Source organism: Phocoena sinus, chromosome 8, assembly GCF_008692025.1.
Source record: "Phocoena sinus isolate mPhoSin1 chromosome 8, mPhoSin1.pri, whole genome shotgun sequence".
Lineage (NCBI taxonomy): Eukaryota > Metazoa > Chordata > Mammalia > Artiodactyla > Phocoenidae > Phocoena > Phocoena sinus.
Genome location: NC_045770.1, coordinates 66,285,798 through 66,304,688, shown reverse-complemented (window position 1 = coordinate 66,304,688; position 18,891 = coordinate 66,285,798). Strand labels below are relative to the sequence as shown.

The window sequence follows — 18,891 nt, the reverse complement described above, 5'->3', positions numbered from 1 at the left end:
TTGAGGACTGTAGATTTTCTTACCTTTCCTGTCTCTTTTCCCTTTTATCTCTTTCTTTTTTGCTAGTTTCACTTAATCATGGCACTATTGATACATTCTTACCTTTCAGAGTACAAAATTTAGACCCCATAGGAGAAAACACATAGCCCTTCACCTGTCACTTGGGAGCAGCTCAAATTTTTCTTTTTTTTTTTAAAGTTCATTCTGAAAGTCAAGAACTCCAGACTGCAGGGCAAAAGATATAAGATAGAAGACAAGTCTTATTCAGGGAAATTCCCAGTCTCTTAAGCCAGCAACGGGGAGGAATGGAAGACCATGGTTTGTTCTATATATCTGCACCACTGCAACTCTTTTCTTGGCCCCAAAGTGTGCCCTCAGGCTGGAGCCTCCATTCTGCTCTAGTTTCTTCCTAGTGTGTGTGCCTGGTGGGGAATCTGGAGATTCAGTTCCAGGCTCTTTGCACAGGATCGGCCACCCTCAGAAAGCTAATGAAGAGCTGAGCCAGGCTGCACGGGATGCTGGGGGGTCAGGGGGTTTTCCCTGGATTTTTAGGAGGGCTTAACCCGGAGGCCCGGAAATTGAAGAGAACATGGCTAGAAGCCACATCTTGGTGATAAACAGTGATTTGAAGACGTCTGCAAAGAAAGGCAGTCATGAGAGGGAAAGCTAAGAGCACTGGTTTTAGAGTCAGCCACACGTGGAGTCTAGTTCCAAACCAACCGTTCACTTGCTGTCTGGGTAGAGGGTATAACTTCTCTGAGTCTCCAGGCAACTCACTATAGATTTGGGGTGTGCACAGTGCCCAATGCCAAGAAGGCCGCCAATATCCTTTCTTCCCGACTGACACTCTGTTGTGGACTCAGCTGGATGGACATGACAAAGAGGCCATGGTCCCTGTAGGGGAGGAAAATTGTCTCTCCAACCCTCTTAGAGTCCCCGGCTGGGCCTAAGAATTAAACTGACATAAGACAGTAACAGAAGAAAAGCAACCACATTTTATTAAAATTTTACATGTACTTCATGTGGGAGACTTCACGGGTAAATGAAGACTTGAGGAGGTGACCCAGAGCAGAAAGCTTCTATACCTTTTAGACAAAGAAATGATAGATTTGTGAAGAAATGACAAGGCAAAGGGGGTTGGTCTAGGGACAGTGAATTGTGGGGAGGTGACTGGGAGTGGTATGGTGGAAAAACTAAGATAAGGGTTATTTTAGTAAGTGTGTGTTTGTACAGATCCGTGTTGGCATTGACTTCCTCTCTGTTGATAAGGATGTTCTCTTCCTGGTACAGGGAGGGCACCTCTCTCATGAAAAATGTTATGGCCTTTTTGTAGGTAGAAAAGGGCAGGTCAGAGAGCCCTTCCTACATCTGCTGTTTCTCAAGTGCCTTCAGTTCAAATAACATGCCAAAGTGGTATATTTTGGGATGGCATGTCCTGAACTCCCTCCCCCAAACGCATGTTTTCCAAGTGGTCACCTGCAGAAATTGCTCATCAGATGCTCCCAAGTCATCTCATACTTCCTGGCCAGGTTTATAGCAGAGGCGTTTGGCAGTGAAGGGTGAAGCCTCTGGAGCCAGATTCCTTGGTTCAAATCCCAGTTCAACCACTTATGAGCTATGTGGTCTTAGGAAAGTTTCCTTATTTGTGAGATGGGAATAAAAGTAGTAGTACCAACCTCAGAGGTTGTTTGAGAATTAAATGAGTTAATACTTGTTCCTGGCACATTGTGAGTTCTCATAATGTTACTGCTATATTGATATATCACTAGCAATTGATATAATGACCAGCCCATCCATTTCTCAGGGACCAAGTGTGTCTTATAACTGAGGCCCTGGTGACACAACGGTGAGCAAGTCAGTCCCTGCCTCCTAGGAGTTCGAAGTCTCTGGGGGAAATGGGCCAGTGACTAGAGAGATCGTGGCAAGTCAGGGCTGCCATGGGGAAGCACATGGTGCTGGGGGGTCCTAGAGGAGAAATGGGATGGAGCAGGGACAGGTAACGAGAGACACTGAGTCTTGCAAGATGGGGTCGAGTTAGCCTGGCCAAGGGGAGGAGGGAGGGCTGTCCAGACAGAAAGAGTAACAGGAAAAAATAGGAGTTTTGACAAATAAAACACAGGTTTATTCAAAAATTATGTGAGTGCTCCCTGTTCTAGGTACTAGGGAGACTGCTGTGAATAGACAAGGTTCTGCTCTCACTACGATAGCTGACATTTATACCCCACTTATTGCCTGCCCCACACCTACCTGCGTGCATTATACTTGTTACCTACGAGGTACCTTACTACTTGTCAACTGAATTGAAAACAGACAACACGAGAGCTGTGAGTTTCAGTTTTCTTTGGGGACTTAGTGAGGACTGTAGCCCGTGAGACAGCCTCTCAGAAAGTTCTGTGGAACTGTTCCAAAGAGGTAAGGGGGAAGGTCAGTAGATCTGTGATTTTGGCAAAGGGGGTACATGCAACCAAGCACACATCTCGATAGAAAGTTGCTGCTGGTCATGAGGAACAGATGTGTTAATGAACGGTTTTAGTGCTTTTCTAAGTATGGGATGATACAAGAGTTTGGGTTCATAAAATTTTCTCCTGAAAAGATCTATCTGAAGGCCTGTTCTGCCAATTTCCCCAGAGCACAGAGTGCCTCATTCCTGATCTCTGCCCTGAACTCCTTTCAGGGGGTGTTGAAGGTCTGCGACTGCAGTGGCTAGTGACTTCGTTCTCGTAGAACCAGATGGCGAGCGACGTTTTTTAGTTGTCCTCCTGTAACCTCCACTTTACATTTGGGCTAAATGGAGGGCAGACGAATCTGCTAACTTGGCCAGGTTGGTAAACTCCTAAGGAGCAGAGCTGGGATTGACACCAGGCAGTCTGGCTGCAGTGTCTGGTCTTAACCACTCTGCTATACCGCCCTTAAGGAGCTTGCTGACATTCTCGGGACCTACTGCGGGAGCTAGGAGTGGGTTTTCTTGGCTGGAGTACTGAAACAACCACGGCAGACAGACTAAGGCCAGCTTGTGATGGGCCTTGAATGCCAGGCTAAGGGGCTGGGATTTTATCTTGCCTGCTGGGTAGAGGATGGCTTGGAAAAGGCAAGGTGGGACCCAGAAAAAACACCTTGCCCTTGCCTCCCGTAAACTGTGGCAAGAATCTGGGCCAGAGATGACAATGGACTGGGATGCCGCGGGGCAACCTGATGAACAGACCGCGACAGCTTCCGGTAGAGCCGGGCGCCGGCTGCAGAGGAGGCCAGCCTGGGGCGGGAGGTCGCCGGCGCCCGGGCCGGCCATTGGCGGCGGGCTGGGCCGCGGCCCCTCCCGCGGGGCGGGGCGGGCGGGGCGAGCTCTGCGGGCTCGCCAGGGTAGCCGCGCTGCCGCATCCTCGTCGAGCTCCCCGCACCCGCGGCCCGTGCAGCGCGCCGCTCCCGCTCCGCAGTCCCGAGGCAGCCCCTGGCGAGGCCTGGAAAGTCCAGCCCGGAGCACAGCTCGGTCCAGTCGGGGTGGGTGAAGGGCGGCGGCGGGGAAGGGAGGTGGCTCATCTCGGTAGCTCCTGGGTGGGGGAGGGACTGGGCTCAGGACTCGGTTCCGACCCCGGCGATGGGGAGGGGGCGGTGATGAGCTGTTCTCTGACCACCCAAGATGGGGGCTCGGTTAAGGACGGGGTGGGAGTGGGGTCGCGGCACCAGAGCTGTGCTCTGACCTGGTCGAGGAGGGAACAGGGCTCAAACCCGGGACCAAGCCGGGGTGGGGGGGGGCCGGTGGGGAGGGCGGTGAGGGGAGAGGGTTGTAAGCTTGGGGGCACCCGGGTTCTGTTGCTCGCGGGAGGGGCTATCACTGGGGGCGGGGGCAGAGCACAGCCTGTGCCGGAGGATGCGCCAGTGGGTACGCAGGGGATTCGGGCGCGGGGCTGGAGCGGGTGGGGGTCTTCCCTGTGCGAGGTAGCTGCGTCCAGAGGGGACTCGGCCTCCTCCCATTTGGGAGTGGGTGCGGGGAAGCGGGGCGCTGGGGGCGGGCCCGGCTCTTAGTGCCAGAGGCGGCGGGGGCGGGCGGCGCGGGCCAGAGGGTGGTCGGCGCGCCTCTGACAGCGTTCTGGCACGCGCAGGCGGCGGCGCGGCGGCGGCGGGCGCTGAGCCGAGATGCGATGGCTGGCGGGCACCCTGCTGTGCCTGCTGCTGGCGGCGGCGGTCCCCACGGCCCCCGCGCCAGCTCCGACAGTGACCCCGGCTTCGTTCGAGCCCGGCCCGGCTCTCAGCTACCCGCAGGAGGAGGCCACTCTCAACGAGATGTTCCGCGAGGTTGAGGAACTGATGGAGGACACGCAGCACAAACTGCGCAGCGCGGTGGAGGAGGTGGGTGCGCCCGAAGGGCCCGCGCTCCGGGGAAGCGCGAGGCTGGCGACAGCGGGGGCTGGGGAAGCAGTGGTACGAGCGCTGGCCAGGGTCCTCAGGTCCGCTAAAGGGCTGGGCAGGGCGGGCAGCAGATTCCGAGTTATCTGAAGGCAGCTCGGGGTGATCCCAACTCCCGCGTCGTTCTGCCTCCCTGCCAAAAGCTCTGGATCTGAGTCTGTCCAGCCAGAGACTCCGGCCTGACCTGCCCATGGGCAGCGGGGGTCACCACCTGCCTGCAGGCTGCCGGCCATCACCTTGCAATTATCTTCAGGTGTGCAGCTGGCCTCATCCTGTCCTCAGCGGAGGCTTGCAAGGCCCCTGGTATTCCAGCGCTGTGGTTTTGCTGAGGAAGCTCCAGGCATCTCAAGTCCCAGCTTCTCTGGGCTTTGAGCTTGTGCCATCTTCCCGAGAGACAGTTAGGGTGCCATGTGGGGACAAAGAGCCCTGAGCTTTGCTGGTAATCTGTCTGGGCTTCCCCAGTGCCATGTGGGGCAGAGAAGGAAACTGGGAGTCCTAAATCCCAGCAGTGTCAGTTGTCAGAGGGTGGTGGGTGAGAGGAGGAGAAGCCGTGTGAAGGGCAACCTCCCACCCCACCCCAAGAGTGCTTTGGAGTCAGTCCTGGGCTCAGGGCCCTCTTCTGCCATTCACTAGCAGGTGGCATTGGGCAGATCCCTTAACATCCTGTACCTCAGTGTCCCGTGAGAATTAAATCCACGATATGTGTAGCACCTGGCATATAATAGCTACGCAATATATAGCAGCTGTTAGTTATCAGATACCAGATACCTTGGGAAAACTTTGCTTGGCTTCTTCCTTCCATTGCCTCCCAGGTCCAAACACTATGGATGGCATCCTCTATGGTGGGCATGCAAGCATCGCCAGGGTTGCCTGGACAGGAGGTGCAGCTGGCCCACCTCTCCCAGCCAGGGGGCCCTGCTGCCTAGGGTGGGTAGGCATGGCCCCTCTTGGGCCTGCCTCTGCTGCAGCCTGTCTTTGGAGAGAAGCCAGCCATACAATGAAGGAGTCAGTGAGAGACCAGGTGTCTAGGCTGGAAGGTCAGGTGCCTCCACATCCCTGCTTCTCTGCACTGCGTTTGGACAAAGTCTCCAAAGCTGGCTCTGGTCTACCAGGAGAGGTGGCTTTCTCCTCCCACCCCTGTGTGGTTTGGGTTAGTTCCCCTTCCTGCCCACAACAGTCAGCCTGGTGGACCCTGGACACTGGTGAAGGGGACGCTGGATTGGGAGGCGGTTGCATGGGCAGCTGTATCTGAACATCCACTGGACAGGCCAGATTCTAAAACCTGTGGCCTTCCTGTTTCCTGAGAAAGCGAAAGAATCATGACATGGAACAATGAAAGGCGCCGAAGCATCAGAGGCCCCAGTGTCTTTTCACTCTGCACCTTCAAATTGAACTGAGCTCACAATCCTTCTGGTTCCAGAGCAGGTCATTTGCTTCCCTCCTGCCCACGGATTCCCACTGAGCCTGACCAGGTCACCTGCGTGTTTTCATTCAGTGTGAACTTGCCCACGCAGCGTGGTCCTCTGCCGGCAGCCCCTGGTGAGGGGGGATGAGGGAGCGGCAGGGCCCCTTCAGTCTCTTCATTGATGAGAGCAGTTTGCGGCCAGCGGGACACTGGTGGTGCTGACTCTGAGGGAGCTGGCCACGTTGCCTCTGCCTGGGCCCCAGCCTTCCTCCTCCAGACACGGCTCTGCCTGACTTCTGCAGTTTGCCACCAGGGGAGACATGGGCTGGCACCTCCACCCCACTCAGTGGGAACCAACCTTCCTTCTCTCATCCCAGCTCTGCCACTTACGAGTGATGGGATCCAGGCTCTGAAATGGAGGAAATGTCCATTTCCCCTCGGGGGTAATGGGGAGAATTAAATGAGAGGATGTAAGTAAAGCAAGTTTTCTGGTCGTCTAAAATGGGTTAAGTAGGGACTTCCCTGGTAGTCCGGTGGTTAGGACTTGGTGCTTTCACTGCCGTGGCCCGTAGGCCCGTGGCCCAGGGTTCTATCCCTGGTCGAGGAACTAAGGTCCCGCGAGCTGCACAGCACAGCCAAAAAATAAAATAAAATAAAAATGAGGTTAAGTAAAATTGATGCAATATAAGTTGCCCCCTCGTGTGGTTGTCAGCACTATGGGAAATTGTTGGTTCTCAATAAATAATGGCTCTCATTATCATCATATTAATAACAGTAGTAGGAATGATAACAAAAGAACCACAAGTGTCTGATATATGATAGATTCGCAATAGATTATGGCTGTTAGTATTAAGTTTTTAAAAGAGACTGCCAGAAAGCCTCTTATATCTCGTAAACATAAGATAGTTGCTGTTTACTTACTGTCCCAGAGAAGAGCCAAAAAGGACCCGAGGCCAGATGCATTAATTGTTTACATAGTTGCATCAGGAATCTGCTTTCAAGTAACTCCCTGACATTTAAAATATTCCAGCTGACTCAAGCTGCTGATTTCTCTTAAGGGAAAAAGGTTAACTCTGCTTGTAGGATCGTTATTGAGGGGAAGCAAATCTTCCAATGGTTCAGTCTGGGCTGTTCCTGTTTTCCTGTTTAATTATTCTGTATGTTACTGATAAAAGTATTGTGAGGATAAAACCATTCCCCGCCCCTCCATTGCCACATCTGTAACTGGCATATTTTAGAATGTTCTTACCACCTCACCTATTCCTAGGAGGAATCCCAATACCAAGCCTGAATTTCTCTCTCCAGTTTTTCTTACTCTGCTCCTTTAACAGACACGCAGATTCAACCAGTTGTAGGTGCCATTTTAAACAATATTCACATTCTGCCTCTGTGAAACAAGTCCTGTTGCTTCAGGCTTGAGTTTCTCTTGCTAGTGGCAGTAATAGTTGTGGTTGAAATTTCCACTGTAAACTGTACTTTTAGCTTGTGGTGCCATGAAAGAGCTTTAGCTCATTCTGTTGAAATAACCACTGGTTGAGGGGGAGAAGGTTTTATATAAAGACTATCTGTTCAGCCCAGACAGAGCAAATTCTAAATTTGGTAACTTGTCAATTATTTGCAAGCCAAACTGGAGGATTACCATTCCTATAGAAATTTTAAAAGCATTAAAACATTCTATTCTCCTTCCAGATTTAGTCCCTCTAGTATCTCCAGACTCCTATTCTTTCCCAGCTGTATCCTTTCTATCACTAAACATCTCAGGATCTCTCACTTAAATTTAAGAAGCCTTTTTCTTAGTCTTAAATCTCCTGTCTTAGCTTCATCCATTTCTACTCCATTTTATTAGCAAACCCTTGGAACACATGTTATTTACTACCTGCCCTTTCCACTCCTACCCAGACATCCCCCGGCAAACTAGCTTCTTCTAAAACTGCTTTCTTAGATGACTACGTTATGCAAGTATTACACCTTTGCAGGGTGACAGATGCTGTATTGTACCAGGCGCTCAGATTTCATGATCCTTAATCGTTACATCTGCTCAACAAAGTAGAATCATCCCCATTTTACAAACAAGAAAGCTGAGGTTTAGAGATATTTGGTATCTTGCCCCCAGGTCACGTGGCTGCTTTGTGGCCGAGCTGGGACTTGCCCCTGCCCCCCATCACCTGACTCCAGAACCCGGGCACTTTCTACTGTGCTGCCTTCTGACGATGCTGCGGGCAACTTCTTGCCTAATCTAGTGGCCAGCTCTCAGTGGCTTGGTCTTTCTAGATTTATTTGGAGCCTTTACCACCTAGAAGGCCCCTCCCCAGATAAAACTTCTGACTCTCAGCCTGCTTGTAGCTAGTCCTCTGACTCCGTTCTTTTTCTTCTCTGGACTCTCTGTATTATCTCCCAACTAGTCTTCAGAACTTGCTGCAGCTCCCCATTGCTTGGGAGTATCTCAGAATCATCTGGGAAGCTCATTGATATGTGGGGTCCCCCCTCCAGAAATTCTAATTCGGCAGGTCTGGAAGGGATCCAGATATGTATATATTTTTTAAAAGTTTGGACATGACTCTGAGGCGCCTCTCGGTTGAGAACCAGGCTAACATTGCCTGCATTAGAACTGCCCCTGGACTCACCTGTCAATTTGTCTCTACTTCATTATCCATTATTTTATCCATTTAGGGTCCAGCGTGGACCCTCTGCCCTAGCCCATGACACACCATTCTCATCCAGGCTGCCAGTTTCGCCTCCTCTATGCTCCTCTCTATCCAAATCGTATCTGTTCTGTGAGACCAACCCACTCATGCCTCCTCTTCCACCTGGAAGCCTTTTTCTCTCTTCTTTGAACCCCTGACTCGCTTCTACAGACTGTCATAATCATCCTCAAACTGCCTTGTGTGGGGCTCTCCTATCTCCCCAGCAAAAGTATAAGCAGAATCACATACCAGGAAAGGCACATAATTTGGAGTCAGACTGACCCGAGTTCTAATCCGGATTTTGCCACTTACTAAGAATGTGATAACCTTAGGCAGATTCCTTCCCTTTTTCAACCTCATTCTTTTCATCTGCAAAATGAGGGTAATAACACTTCCTCTTAATGGTTGCTGTGAATATTTAAGGAGATATGGAAGGAGCTGGTGCAATGGCTCAGACATAGCTGATGCCCAAGCATGGAGGTGATGATGATGACGACTGTGATGGTGATGACGGAGCCAGTGACCAGGGTTCAGACATGTGAGGAGTTGTCTCAGGGTCAGACACAGCGGTTGCTGACCAAGTCCTTGGTTGGTTATCCGGTCCTTTATGCTGACCAGACTTTCTTCACACTTCTGGTGCAGTGTCTTTGTGCTACCTTGAGACATGGGAATTCTTTCCCCATGTATACCCAGGTCAGCAAATCTGGATGGGAGAGAAAGGAAAAGAGGGGGCCTCACGTAGTATGTAAGGGAATGGAGGACAGTGATTTTTAAAATAGAATCTTTTTTGAGGATTCCTTTAAAGGAATAAGAATAGCCCAGAGTCAAAGATTGCACTGTTGGAAAATTGCCAAGCACCAGCTACAACTTCTCTCTGTGTCTCTCATTTTAAATTCCTAGAGAGAGTGTCGGGTTGGCTCAGTTAGTCGATGACATGACCTCTGTTTGAGTCCAATCAGCTGTGACTGGTCACACTGTCACCTGCCCACTCATCAGGACTGGGGCTGGAATTGAGTACAGATTTAAGTTGACTGACATGTCTGGTATAGATGTCATGGAAGCTCATGATTTGTGGACAGTGGCCTGAGAAATGTGGCATCAGAAAAGGACACTTGTGCAAGAAGAGCCAGGAGGAGGGTGCACCCCGGGAGCTAGTCACCTGACCGTCTACAGGAGTCCCTCTTGTACTCAGGGGGTGGGTAGGGAAGAGACATAGCTGTGGCGCCACCTGCAGTGGGGAAGGGGCTGTCCTAGGTTGGGTCCCCACCCCAACCTGGCCCTGCAACAAGGATTTAGGAGCAAATAATTCATTTGTGATGTGATCCCAGAAACACGAGGAGGAAGTGGGAAAGTGAGATGGAAAAGAAGAGAGGCAATAAAGGCTGTGCTGATGAGCAGGTTACTGCTAGGGACAACTAGGGCTCAATCCCCCTGGGGTCCTTGGAGAGAGACCGTCCCACTGAGGGGAGAGGGCACTGGGGTACTTAGCCCGTAGCCTGTCCTTCACTGGTTAAGGGTTGTCCCTGGAGTGCTCACTCCCTAACCCGTGGGGCCTGTGCGGACTGAGCACACTTCTGCAGCCAGAGAATGCTCTCGAAGAGAGACAGAGGTGGTTGTTGGCACATAAGGGAACAAATGCGGGTGACCTCCCGATTAGGCCACGTGGAGATGGGCGTGGCACCAAGAGCATCTATACAGGGGTCAAGACTGTTCAACAGAGGCATCCTCAAATCCCGACTCTGCCCTCCACTGAGAGACTTGGGAAGTTATCTAGTCTTCCTGAGCCTCGGTTGCCCCACTTGTAAAGTGGGGCCATTAACATCCACCTCACAGGGAGGTTGTGAGATGTAAGGCAATGATATACGTAGACATTTAGAACAACGTCTTGTTCTACTGGGTACTCAATTACTGGTACCTACTATTAGCACCACTGTGATTGCAGAGGAGGAAAAGAGAAGTGGTTCTTTTTTTCTAATGGACTCTGATTTGTATCAAGAGAAAACAATATTGCTCATTAAATCCATTGGTTTAATTAGATGGAGGCAGAAGAGGCTGCTGCTAAAACGTCATCAGAAGTGAACCTGGCACGCTTACCTCCCAGCTATCACAATGAGACCAACACGGAAACCAAGGTTGGAAATAACACCGTCCACGTCCACCGAGAAATTCACAAGGTAAGGGTGGTCGTAGCCAGCACTTCCTCCTTTCCTCGTCGCCTGGTCCCATCAGAGGCCTAAGGTCTTGTTTACATGTTTGATATACAAGCCAAAAAATACAAATGAGGATAGTAAAATACATGTTAAAAACCATAGGGAGTGAGGGAGCTATTTAAAGGGGGAAAGATATGTATCAAAAACATAAATTGCTTTTGTATTTAAGCAGTAAATTTAACTCTACTCTTCCCGCCAGTCCAATTGCAAAGGAATGTTCAGGGATTTTTATCGTTTGTCTCAAAGGAAGCAAACAAGTGTTTAGAGAGATACTTTCCTAGTATCGAATTTGAGGAATTTATTTCACAGGTTTTTTTTTTTTTTTTTTTTTGCGGTACGCGGGCCTCTCACTGTTGTGGCCTCTCCCGCTGTGGAGCACAGGCTCCAGATGTGCAGGCTCAGCGGCCATGGCTCACGGGCCCAGCCGCTCTGTGGCACGTGGGATCTTCCCGGACCGGAGCACGAACCCGTGTCCCCTGCATCGGCAGGCGGACTCTCAACCACTGCGCCACCAGGGAAGCCCTATTTCACAGGTTTTTATCCGTGTTTCAGTACTGAGTTGAAATAGAGTTCATGCTGTAGTGAATAGATCTTCACCATTTCCTTAGGAGGACTGCAAATGTGATAATACTCAGCCTGCAGAAGAAAAAGCCTCTATTGCCAGGAGATGAAATATTCTTTTGTTTGCTGGTTATCCATTCAAAATTCTACAGCAGAGTGTTTCCTAACCTACCACATATCTTAAGTGTCTCTTGGTCCAATATCTTGCACGAAGAGCAAGCAGGTTTGTTCTCAATCTGACTCGAGGAAGAAAATGTTGCAAACCTAGAGGAATGTGGCATTAGCTTGCCGCTAGTGTGAGATGTCTCCCATATGAGTTTGGCGGGACTTTGGGAGCAAACCACTTGGCCTGTGTTCTCTTGAAGACAGTCTGGTGTGCAGATGTTCAGGGTCATTGTTAGAGGCTGTAGAGTTGACCTTCTGTTGTGAGCATCAAGGAGCTTGACCTCTGATCTCATCTCAATGCCTACATGCGAGGCCATGACGGCTCTCACAAAAGAGACCTGCTTTTGTTCAAGTGCCCAGGTAATGGGTTGAAACAATAGCACTTCTGTGCTATAGAGGATAAAGGGGTCCATTTTCATGGGCCATTGCCTTGACTATAAAGTAGCCTCTGTGTGGCTCTTCTGCTACATACTGATGGCCCAGCTCCAGAGTGTACCCCCCGCATAAATAAATGAGCCACCTGCGAAGCAGAATCCTTTCGCATTGCTTGTCTGAAGACTGGAGAGTGTTTCCAAAAGTGATTGTTTTATTCTTGTCAAAACCAATATTAAGTCATCCTTTCTGAGAATAATCAGCCAGTAGTTTCAGCTGCTTCTTATATTTTCTCCTTGTAGATATCAGAATACCCAAACGTGAGTCCTACCAGTAACTAGTGTGATGTTGAAAAACTTACTTCATGACCCTCACTAACTGCGTTTAGCAAATAGGGATATCAACATCTACACTACGGTATTTTGGGGGTGCAAGAACTTAAAGGATGTGAGAGTCATTGTAAACTATGAAGTGCTATCCAGCAGCAGATTCTTCTTCTTGTTGTTCTTACAGTAAAGTTACGGTATCCGCACTGTGTAGTAGTTCTCGAGCGGGTTCCATGGAGCTCCTGTCCTGTGTGGTGCTTTATAAAAGAAGGGCTCAGTGGTGAAACATGTTTGGAAAACATTGTACATATTTCTCTTCCTAGAGATACAAAAATGCACCTTAGTATAATAAAGGCTCTGAGAAGTCCTGCAACCTATACATATAGGACTGTACAATTAAAAAAAATATAACATTGGTTAATCCTGTAAAAATCTGGCATAAAGGAGGAAGACATCATCTCTTTGCCAGAGAGAGGAATTATTTAGATAAAAATAAAGTATGTTGATGAAGACATGATCCTTATCTCCTCAGAACTGGAATTAGAACTAGAATTTGATCCACTATTGCACATTAGCCTAAGAGTTTCCACTTTGTTTTGGCTTCAGACGCCTGTGACATTAGAGCTGGCAGGAACTTTAAAGATGACCTAGAAATGAGAAAACTGTGAATCAGAGAATAGAAATGATTTGTTCCAGGTTACATACTAGACGGTCATTGGTGTCTGAGGCAGGGCTCAAAGAACACAGGTCTCCTAGCTCCTGGGCTTCTTTCTGTCTTTTTATCACCAACACAGAGGTTTGACGTGGCCTTGGATCAGGTGGGAGTAGCCTGGGTTCCACGTCAGGTTTCTGAGGCTCAGCTTTGAGGTGCCTGCTCCTGTTCACAGAAGGCAGGCAACGGATAGAGAAATACAGGGCCAGGCCTCCCATAGTACTTAAGCACTTTTTTTTTTTTTTTTTATTAATTAATTTATTTATTTTTGCTGTCTTGCGTCTTCGTTTCTGTGCAAGGGCTTTCTCTAGCTGTGGCAAGCAGCGGCCACTCTTCATCGCGGTGCGCGGGCCTCTCACTATCGTGGCCTCTCTTGTTACGGAGCACAGGCTCCAGACGCGCAAGCTCAGTAGTTGTGGCTCACGGGCCTAGTTGCCCCGCGGCATGTGGGATCCTCCCAGACCAGGGCTCGAACCCGTGTCCCCTGCATTAGCAGGCAGGTTCTCAACCACTGCGCCACCAGGGAAGCCCTTAAGCACTTTTTTGATGAAACAAAACAGTTCCCCAGAATCAGGAAGTGGGGCAGCTGTAGATAAAACCTGCTTCTTTCAATACCCAGACCTGTAGTTGAAAAGAAAGCTGACACTGAGTTTCAAGTAAATGAGCCCCAAGAATGATAAAAATAGCTAGTGCTGAATATTTGCGAGGTGACGGGCTGTGTGCTTTACATAGACCTCCTCGGCCCCATGCTGTAGGCTCTGTTACATCTCTTATCGCTGCACCATCTGACGCTGCTGGTGGAGCTCAGAAAGAAAGGGGGACAGGACTCCCCTGGTGGTCCAGTGGTAAAGAATCTGCCTTCCAATGCAGGGGACGCGGGTTCGATCCCTGATTGGGGAGCTAAGATCCCACATGCTGCTGGGCAACTAAGCCTGCGTGCTGCAAACTACAGAGCCCACGCGTGCCACAACTAGAGAGAAAACCCACACCCCACAACTAGAGAGAAGCCCGCGTGCCGTAACGAAAGATCCCACATGCTGCAACTAAGACCCGAGGCAGCCAAAAAAATAAAGAAAGTTAAAAAAATAAATATAAAAAAAATAAAATGCATTTAAGAAGAGGGGAGGGAGTGGGCATTCTGTCTACTTTGACAGGTGCTTCTGCTTCAGAAAATAGAAAACAGTAAAACAAAAAAACAGCCTGTGGGATTTGTCCAGAATTCCTCCTATTTCACATTCACTGTACTTGTTCTCCTATAGATCACCAACAACCAGACTGGACAGATGGTCTTTTCAGAGACGGTCATTACGTCAATGGGCGATGAAGAAGGCAAAAGGAGCCACGTGAGTGGTCATCTTCCCCGTGCTCACACCCGAGGCACACACTCCTTTGCTGAGCCTGCCAAAGCTGGCCCAGACTTCAGAGTGGCTGCAGGAGGGAGCTGGCTCCCCTGCACCTCTCCTGTTTTCGTTTCTGCAAAGATTCCCCAATGCCTACATTTTTGGCCAGACAGCCGCAGTCTGGTAACAGGCTCTGCCTCCATATGCACTTTGCCTCAGAAATGGCAGGACACATTCAATTCGGTTGTCATTTGCATGGCTGAGGCTCAGCCTTGGAAGGGGAACACTGAAGTATCGGGTGCATTGGTCAGGGTCCCAAGACCTGGTGCATCCGACCTGAAATTACCCTAGAACCTTTGGCATGACCCACATCATTTATGATCCCAGCCCCGGTCTGGCAGTTTGAGAGCAAGAAAACCTTAAGTGGAACCCAGTGGCCCATTGGAAAGGTGTCCCCCTGCTCCAGGCTTCTCGCTGGGCCCCTTGTGATTGCACCCGCTACTCAGTGGCCTGTTGCTCAGTCCAAAGGTGGGCTGCTTTTTAGAGAATTATAGATTCTGAACATTGAGAGAGACATCATTTCACAGAAGAGAGGCCTGGCATAGGTTGGGGGATGACCCAGGCCGAGTCACTGGTGTCCAGACTCCTAGATGAGAGGTGACTCAGCTGTACCTTATCTTCGCAAAGAGGTGGCTGGTTTCAGATGCAGAGGCCTGGTGAGGAGAGATCAAGGCAACTGCCATGTGACATGGTGCCTGCTCTATGGGGCCTGCGAGGGCCAGCCTCTCTGTGCCCGGGCACGTTATGCAAACTTCCCACTGCACGTTCTTCTCTGAGGTGTAGAACGCATCCCCAGTCTTCTGAGGGGATCCAGGATATTCCCTCACCCCTTGTGGCCTTATCACAGGAAAAGAAGCAGTGTACCCATAATTGTTAGGTGGTGTTGCTGTGGTTGGTAGTCGATGGTCCTTTTTTTTAAATATTTATTTACTCATTTATTTTTATTGAAGTATAGTTGATTTACAATGTTGTGTTAGTTTCTGTTGTACAGCAACGTGATTCAGTTATACGTATGCATATATATATTCTTTTTCATATTCTTTTCATTATGGTTTATTATAGGATATTGAATGTAGTTCCCTGTTCTATATAGTAGGACCTTGTTGTTTATCTATTTTATATATATTAGTTTGTATCTGCTAACCCCAAACTCCTAATTTATTCCTCTCCCAACCCTTTTCCCCCTTGGTAACCATAAGTTCGCTTTCTATGTCTGTGAGTGTGTTTCGTAAATAGGTTCGTTTGTGTCATATTTTAGATTCCACGTGTAAGTGATATTATATAGTATTTGTCTTTCTCTTTATCACTTAGTGTGATAATCGCTAGTTGCATCTATGTTGCTGCAAATGACTTTATTTAATTCTTTTTTTATGGCTGAGTAGTATTCCGTTATGTACATGTACCACACCTTCTTTATCCATTTATCTGTCAGTGGACATTTAGGTTGCTTCCATGTCCTGGTTATTGTAAATCATGCTGCTATGAACACTGAGGTGCATGCATCTTTTTGAATTATAGTTTTCTCCAGATATATGCCCAGGAGTGGGATTGCTGGGTCATATGGTAGTTCTATTTTTAGTTTTTTAAGGAACCTCTATACTGTTCTCCATAGTGGCTGTACCAATTTACATTCTCACCAACAGTGTAAGAAGGTCCCCTTTTCTCCACACCCTCTCCAGCATTTGTTATTTGTAGACTTTTTAATGATGGCCATCCTGACTGATGTGAGGTGGTACCTCATTGTAGTTTTGACTTGCATTTCTCTAATAATTAGCAATGCTGAGCATCTTTTCATGTACCTCTTGGCCATCTGTATGTCTTCTTTGGAGACATAGGTCTTCTATTTAGGTCTTCTGCGCATTTTTAAATTGAGTTGTTTGTTTTTTTGTTATTGAGTTATATGAGCTGTTTGTATATTTTGGAAGTTAAGCCCTTGTTGGTTGAATCTTTTGCAGATATTTTCTCCCAGTCTGTAGGTTGTCTTTTCATTTTGTGTATGGTTTCCTTTGCTGTGCAAAAGCTTATGAGTTTGATTAGGTCCCATTTGTTTATTTTTGCTTTTATTTCTATTTCCTTGGGAGACTGACCTAAGAAAACGTTAGTATGATTTATGTCAGAGAATGTTTTGCCTATGTTCTCTTCTAGGAGTTTTATGGTGTCATGTCTTATATTTAAGTCTTTAAGCCATTTCGAGTTTATTTTTGTGTATGGTGAGAGGGTGTGTTCTAACTTCATTGATTTACATGAGGCTCTCCAACTTTCCCAACACCACTTGCTGAAGAGACTGTCTTTTCTCCATTGTATATTCTTGCCTCCTTTGTTGAAGATTAATTGACCATAGGTGTATGGATTTATTTCTGGGCTCTCTATTCCATTCCATTGATCCATATGTCTGTTATTGTGCCAATACCATGCTGTTTTGATTAGTGTAGCTTTGTAGTATTGTCTGAAGTCTGAGAGGGTTATGCCTCCAGCTTTGTTCTTTTTCCTCAGGATTGCTTTGGCAATTCTGGGTCTTTTATGGTTTCATATAAATTTTAGGATTATTTGTTCTAGTTCTGTGAAAAATGTCATGGGTAATTTGATAGGGATTGCATTAAATCTGTAGATTGCTTTGGGTAGTATGGCCATTTTAACAATATTAATTCTTCCAATCCAAGAGCATGGGATAGCTTTCTATTTCTTTGAACCATCTTTAATTTCCTTTATCAGTGTTTTATAGTTGTCAGCATATAAGTCTTTCACCTCCTTGGTCAGGTTTATTCCTAAGTAATTTATTTTTTTGATGCAATTTTAAAAGGGTCTGTTTTTTTTACTTTCTCTTTCTGATATTTCATTGTTAGTGTAAAGAAATGCAACCGATTTCTGTATGTTAATCTTGTATTCTGCTATCTTGCTGAATTCGTTTATCAGTTCTAGTTTTGTGTGGAGTCTTTAGGGTTTTCAATATATAGAATCGTGATCTGCATAAAATGACAGTTTTACCTCTTCCCTTCCAATTTGGATATCTTTTATTTCTTTTTCTCATCTGATTGCTATGGCTGGCTAGGACTTCCAATACTATGTTGAATAGAAGAGGTAAGAGTGGGCATCCTTGTCTTGTTCCAGATTTTAGCAGGAAGGCTTTCAGCTTTTCACCGTTAAGTATTATATTGGCTGTGGGTTTGTCATGAATAGCGTTTGTAATGTTGAGATATGTTCCCTCTATGCCCACTTTAGTAAGAGTTTTTATTATGAATGGACATTGAATTTTGTCAAATGCCTTTTCTGCATCTATTGAGATGATCATGCAGTTTTGTCTTTTCTTTTGTTTATGTGGTGCTGATTTGTGTATGTTGAACCATCCTTGTGAGCTTAGGATGAATCCACATGGTCACGGTCTATGATCTTTTTTATGTGTTGTTTGATTCGGTTTGCTAATATTTTGTTGAGAATTTTTGCATCTATATTCATCAAAGATATTGGCCCCAGGCTTCCCTGGTGGCGCAGTGGTTGAGAGTCCGCCTGCCGATGCAGGGGACACGGGTTCGTGCCCGGGTCCGGGAGGATCCCACATGCCGCGGAGCAGCTGGGCCCGTGAGCCATGGCCGCTGAGCCTGCGCGTCCGGAGCCTGTGCTCCGCAACGGGAGAGGCCACAACAGTGAGAGGCCCGCGTACTGCAAAAAAAAAGATATTGGCCTGTGATTTTCTTTTTTGGTGGCGTCTTTGTCTGGTTTTGGTATCAGGGTGATGGTGGCCTCATAGAATGTCTTTGGGAGTGTTCCCTCCTGTTCAGTTTTTTGGAACAGTTTGAGAAAGATTGGTAGAAATTCTTTTCTGTATATTGGGTAGAATTCGCCTGTGAAGCCACCTGGTCTGGGACTTTTGTTCGTAGGAAGTTTTTAAATTACAGATTCTATTTCATCTCTAGTGATTGGTCTATTCAAATTATCTATTTCTCGATTCAATTTTGGTGGGCTGTATGCTTCTAGAAACTTGTCCATTGCTTCTAGATTGTCGAATTTGTTGGCATATAACTGTTCATAGTATTCTCTTACGGCTTTTTGTATTTCTGTGGCATTGGTTGTTATGTCTCCTCTTTCATTTCTTATTTTGTTTATTTGGGTCCTCTCTTTTTTCTTCTTAGTGAGCCTGGCCAGAGGTTTGTCGATTTTGTTTACCCTTTCAAAGAACCAGCTCTTGGTTTTATTGATTTTTTTTCTATTGTTTTTTTAATCTCTATTTTATTTATTTCCTCTCTGGTTTTTATTGTTTCCTTCCCTCTGCTGACTGGATGGGTTCTTTTTGCTTGTTTTGGCACAGTGCTCAGACATTTACTGCAGGCTGGGGGAGTCCAGTCAGCTTTGGGTGGTGGTGAGACCCCCCCATTCAAGGGACCTGGGAGCTGATGGAGGGCAAGCCATTTGGTGAAATGAAGAGAGACTTAGTGGCAGAGGCTGGAAGCATGAGTTTGTCACATATAAACTAGGTCACCTCATTTCCCTCATCTTTAAATAAGGCAATGATTTTCACCATTTCTCCCGACTCTGAAAGTACAGAAGCCTGTGAAACAAAGATAGGATTGACTAAGGTCAGGAGGGAGGAGAGACCAGCTTTTGAAGGTGGGGAGAGAGAGAAGAAAAAAACCAGAAAAATAGAAAAAATTCCAGACAGA

General features: G+C 47.6%; 1 protein-coding gene across 2 annotated transcripts in view; it reads left to right on the top strand.

The window, feature by feature from the left end:
• Positions 1-3,331: 3,331 nt before the first annotated feature.
• DKK3 (dickkopf WNT signaling pathway inhibitor 3) overlaps positions 3,332-18,891 on the top strand; it is a 48,973-nt gene continuing 33,413 nt past the window's right edge. Inside the window, exons 1-4 of one of the 2 annotated variants that reach the window (XM_032639498.1) lie at positions 3,332-3,495; positions 4,098-4,344; positions 10,527-10,664; positions 14,096-14,179. In XM_032639498.1, coding sequence (XP_032495389.1) covers positions 4,132-4,344; positions 10,527-10,664; positions 14,096-14,179 — 435 coding nt within the window. In that variant the 5' untranslated portion in view covers positions 3,332-3,495; positions 4,098-4,131. The remainder of the gene's footprint in view (positions 3,496-4,097; positions 4,345-10,526; positions 10,665-14,095; positions 14,180-18,891) is intronic. The other variant, XM_032639499.1, reaches the window with a different exon arrangement.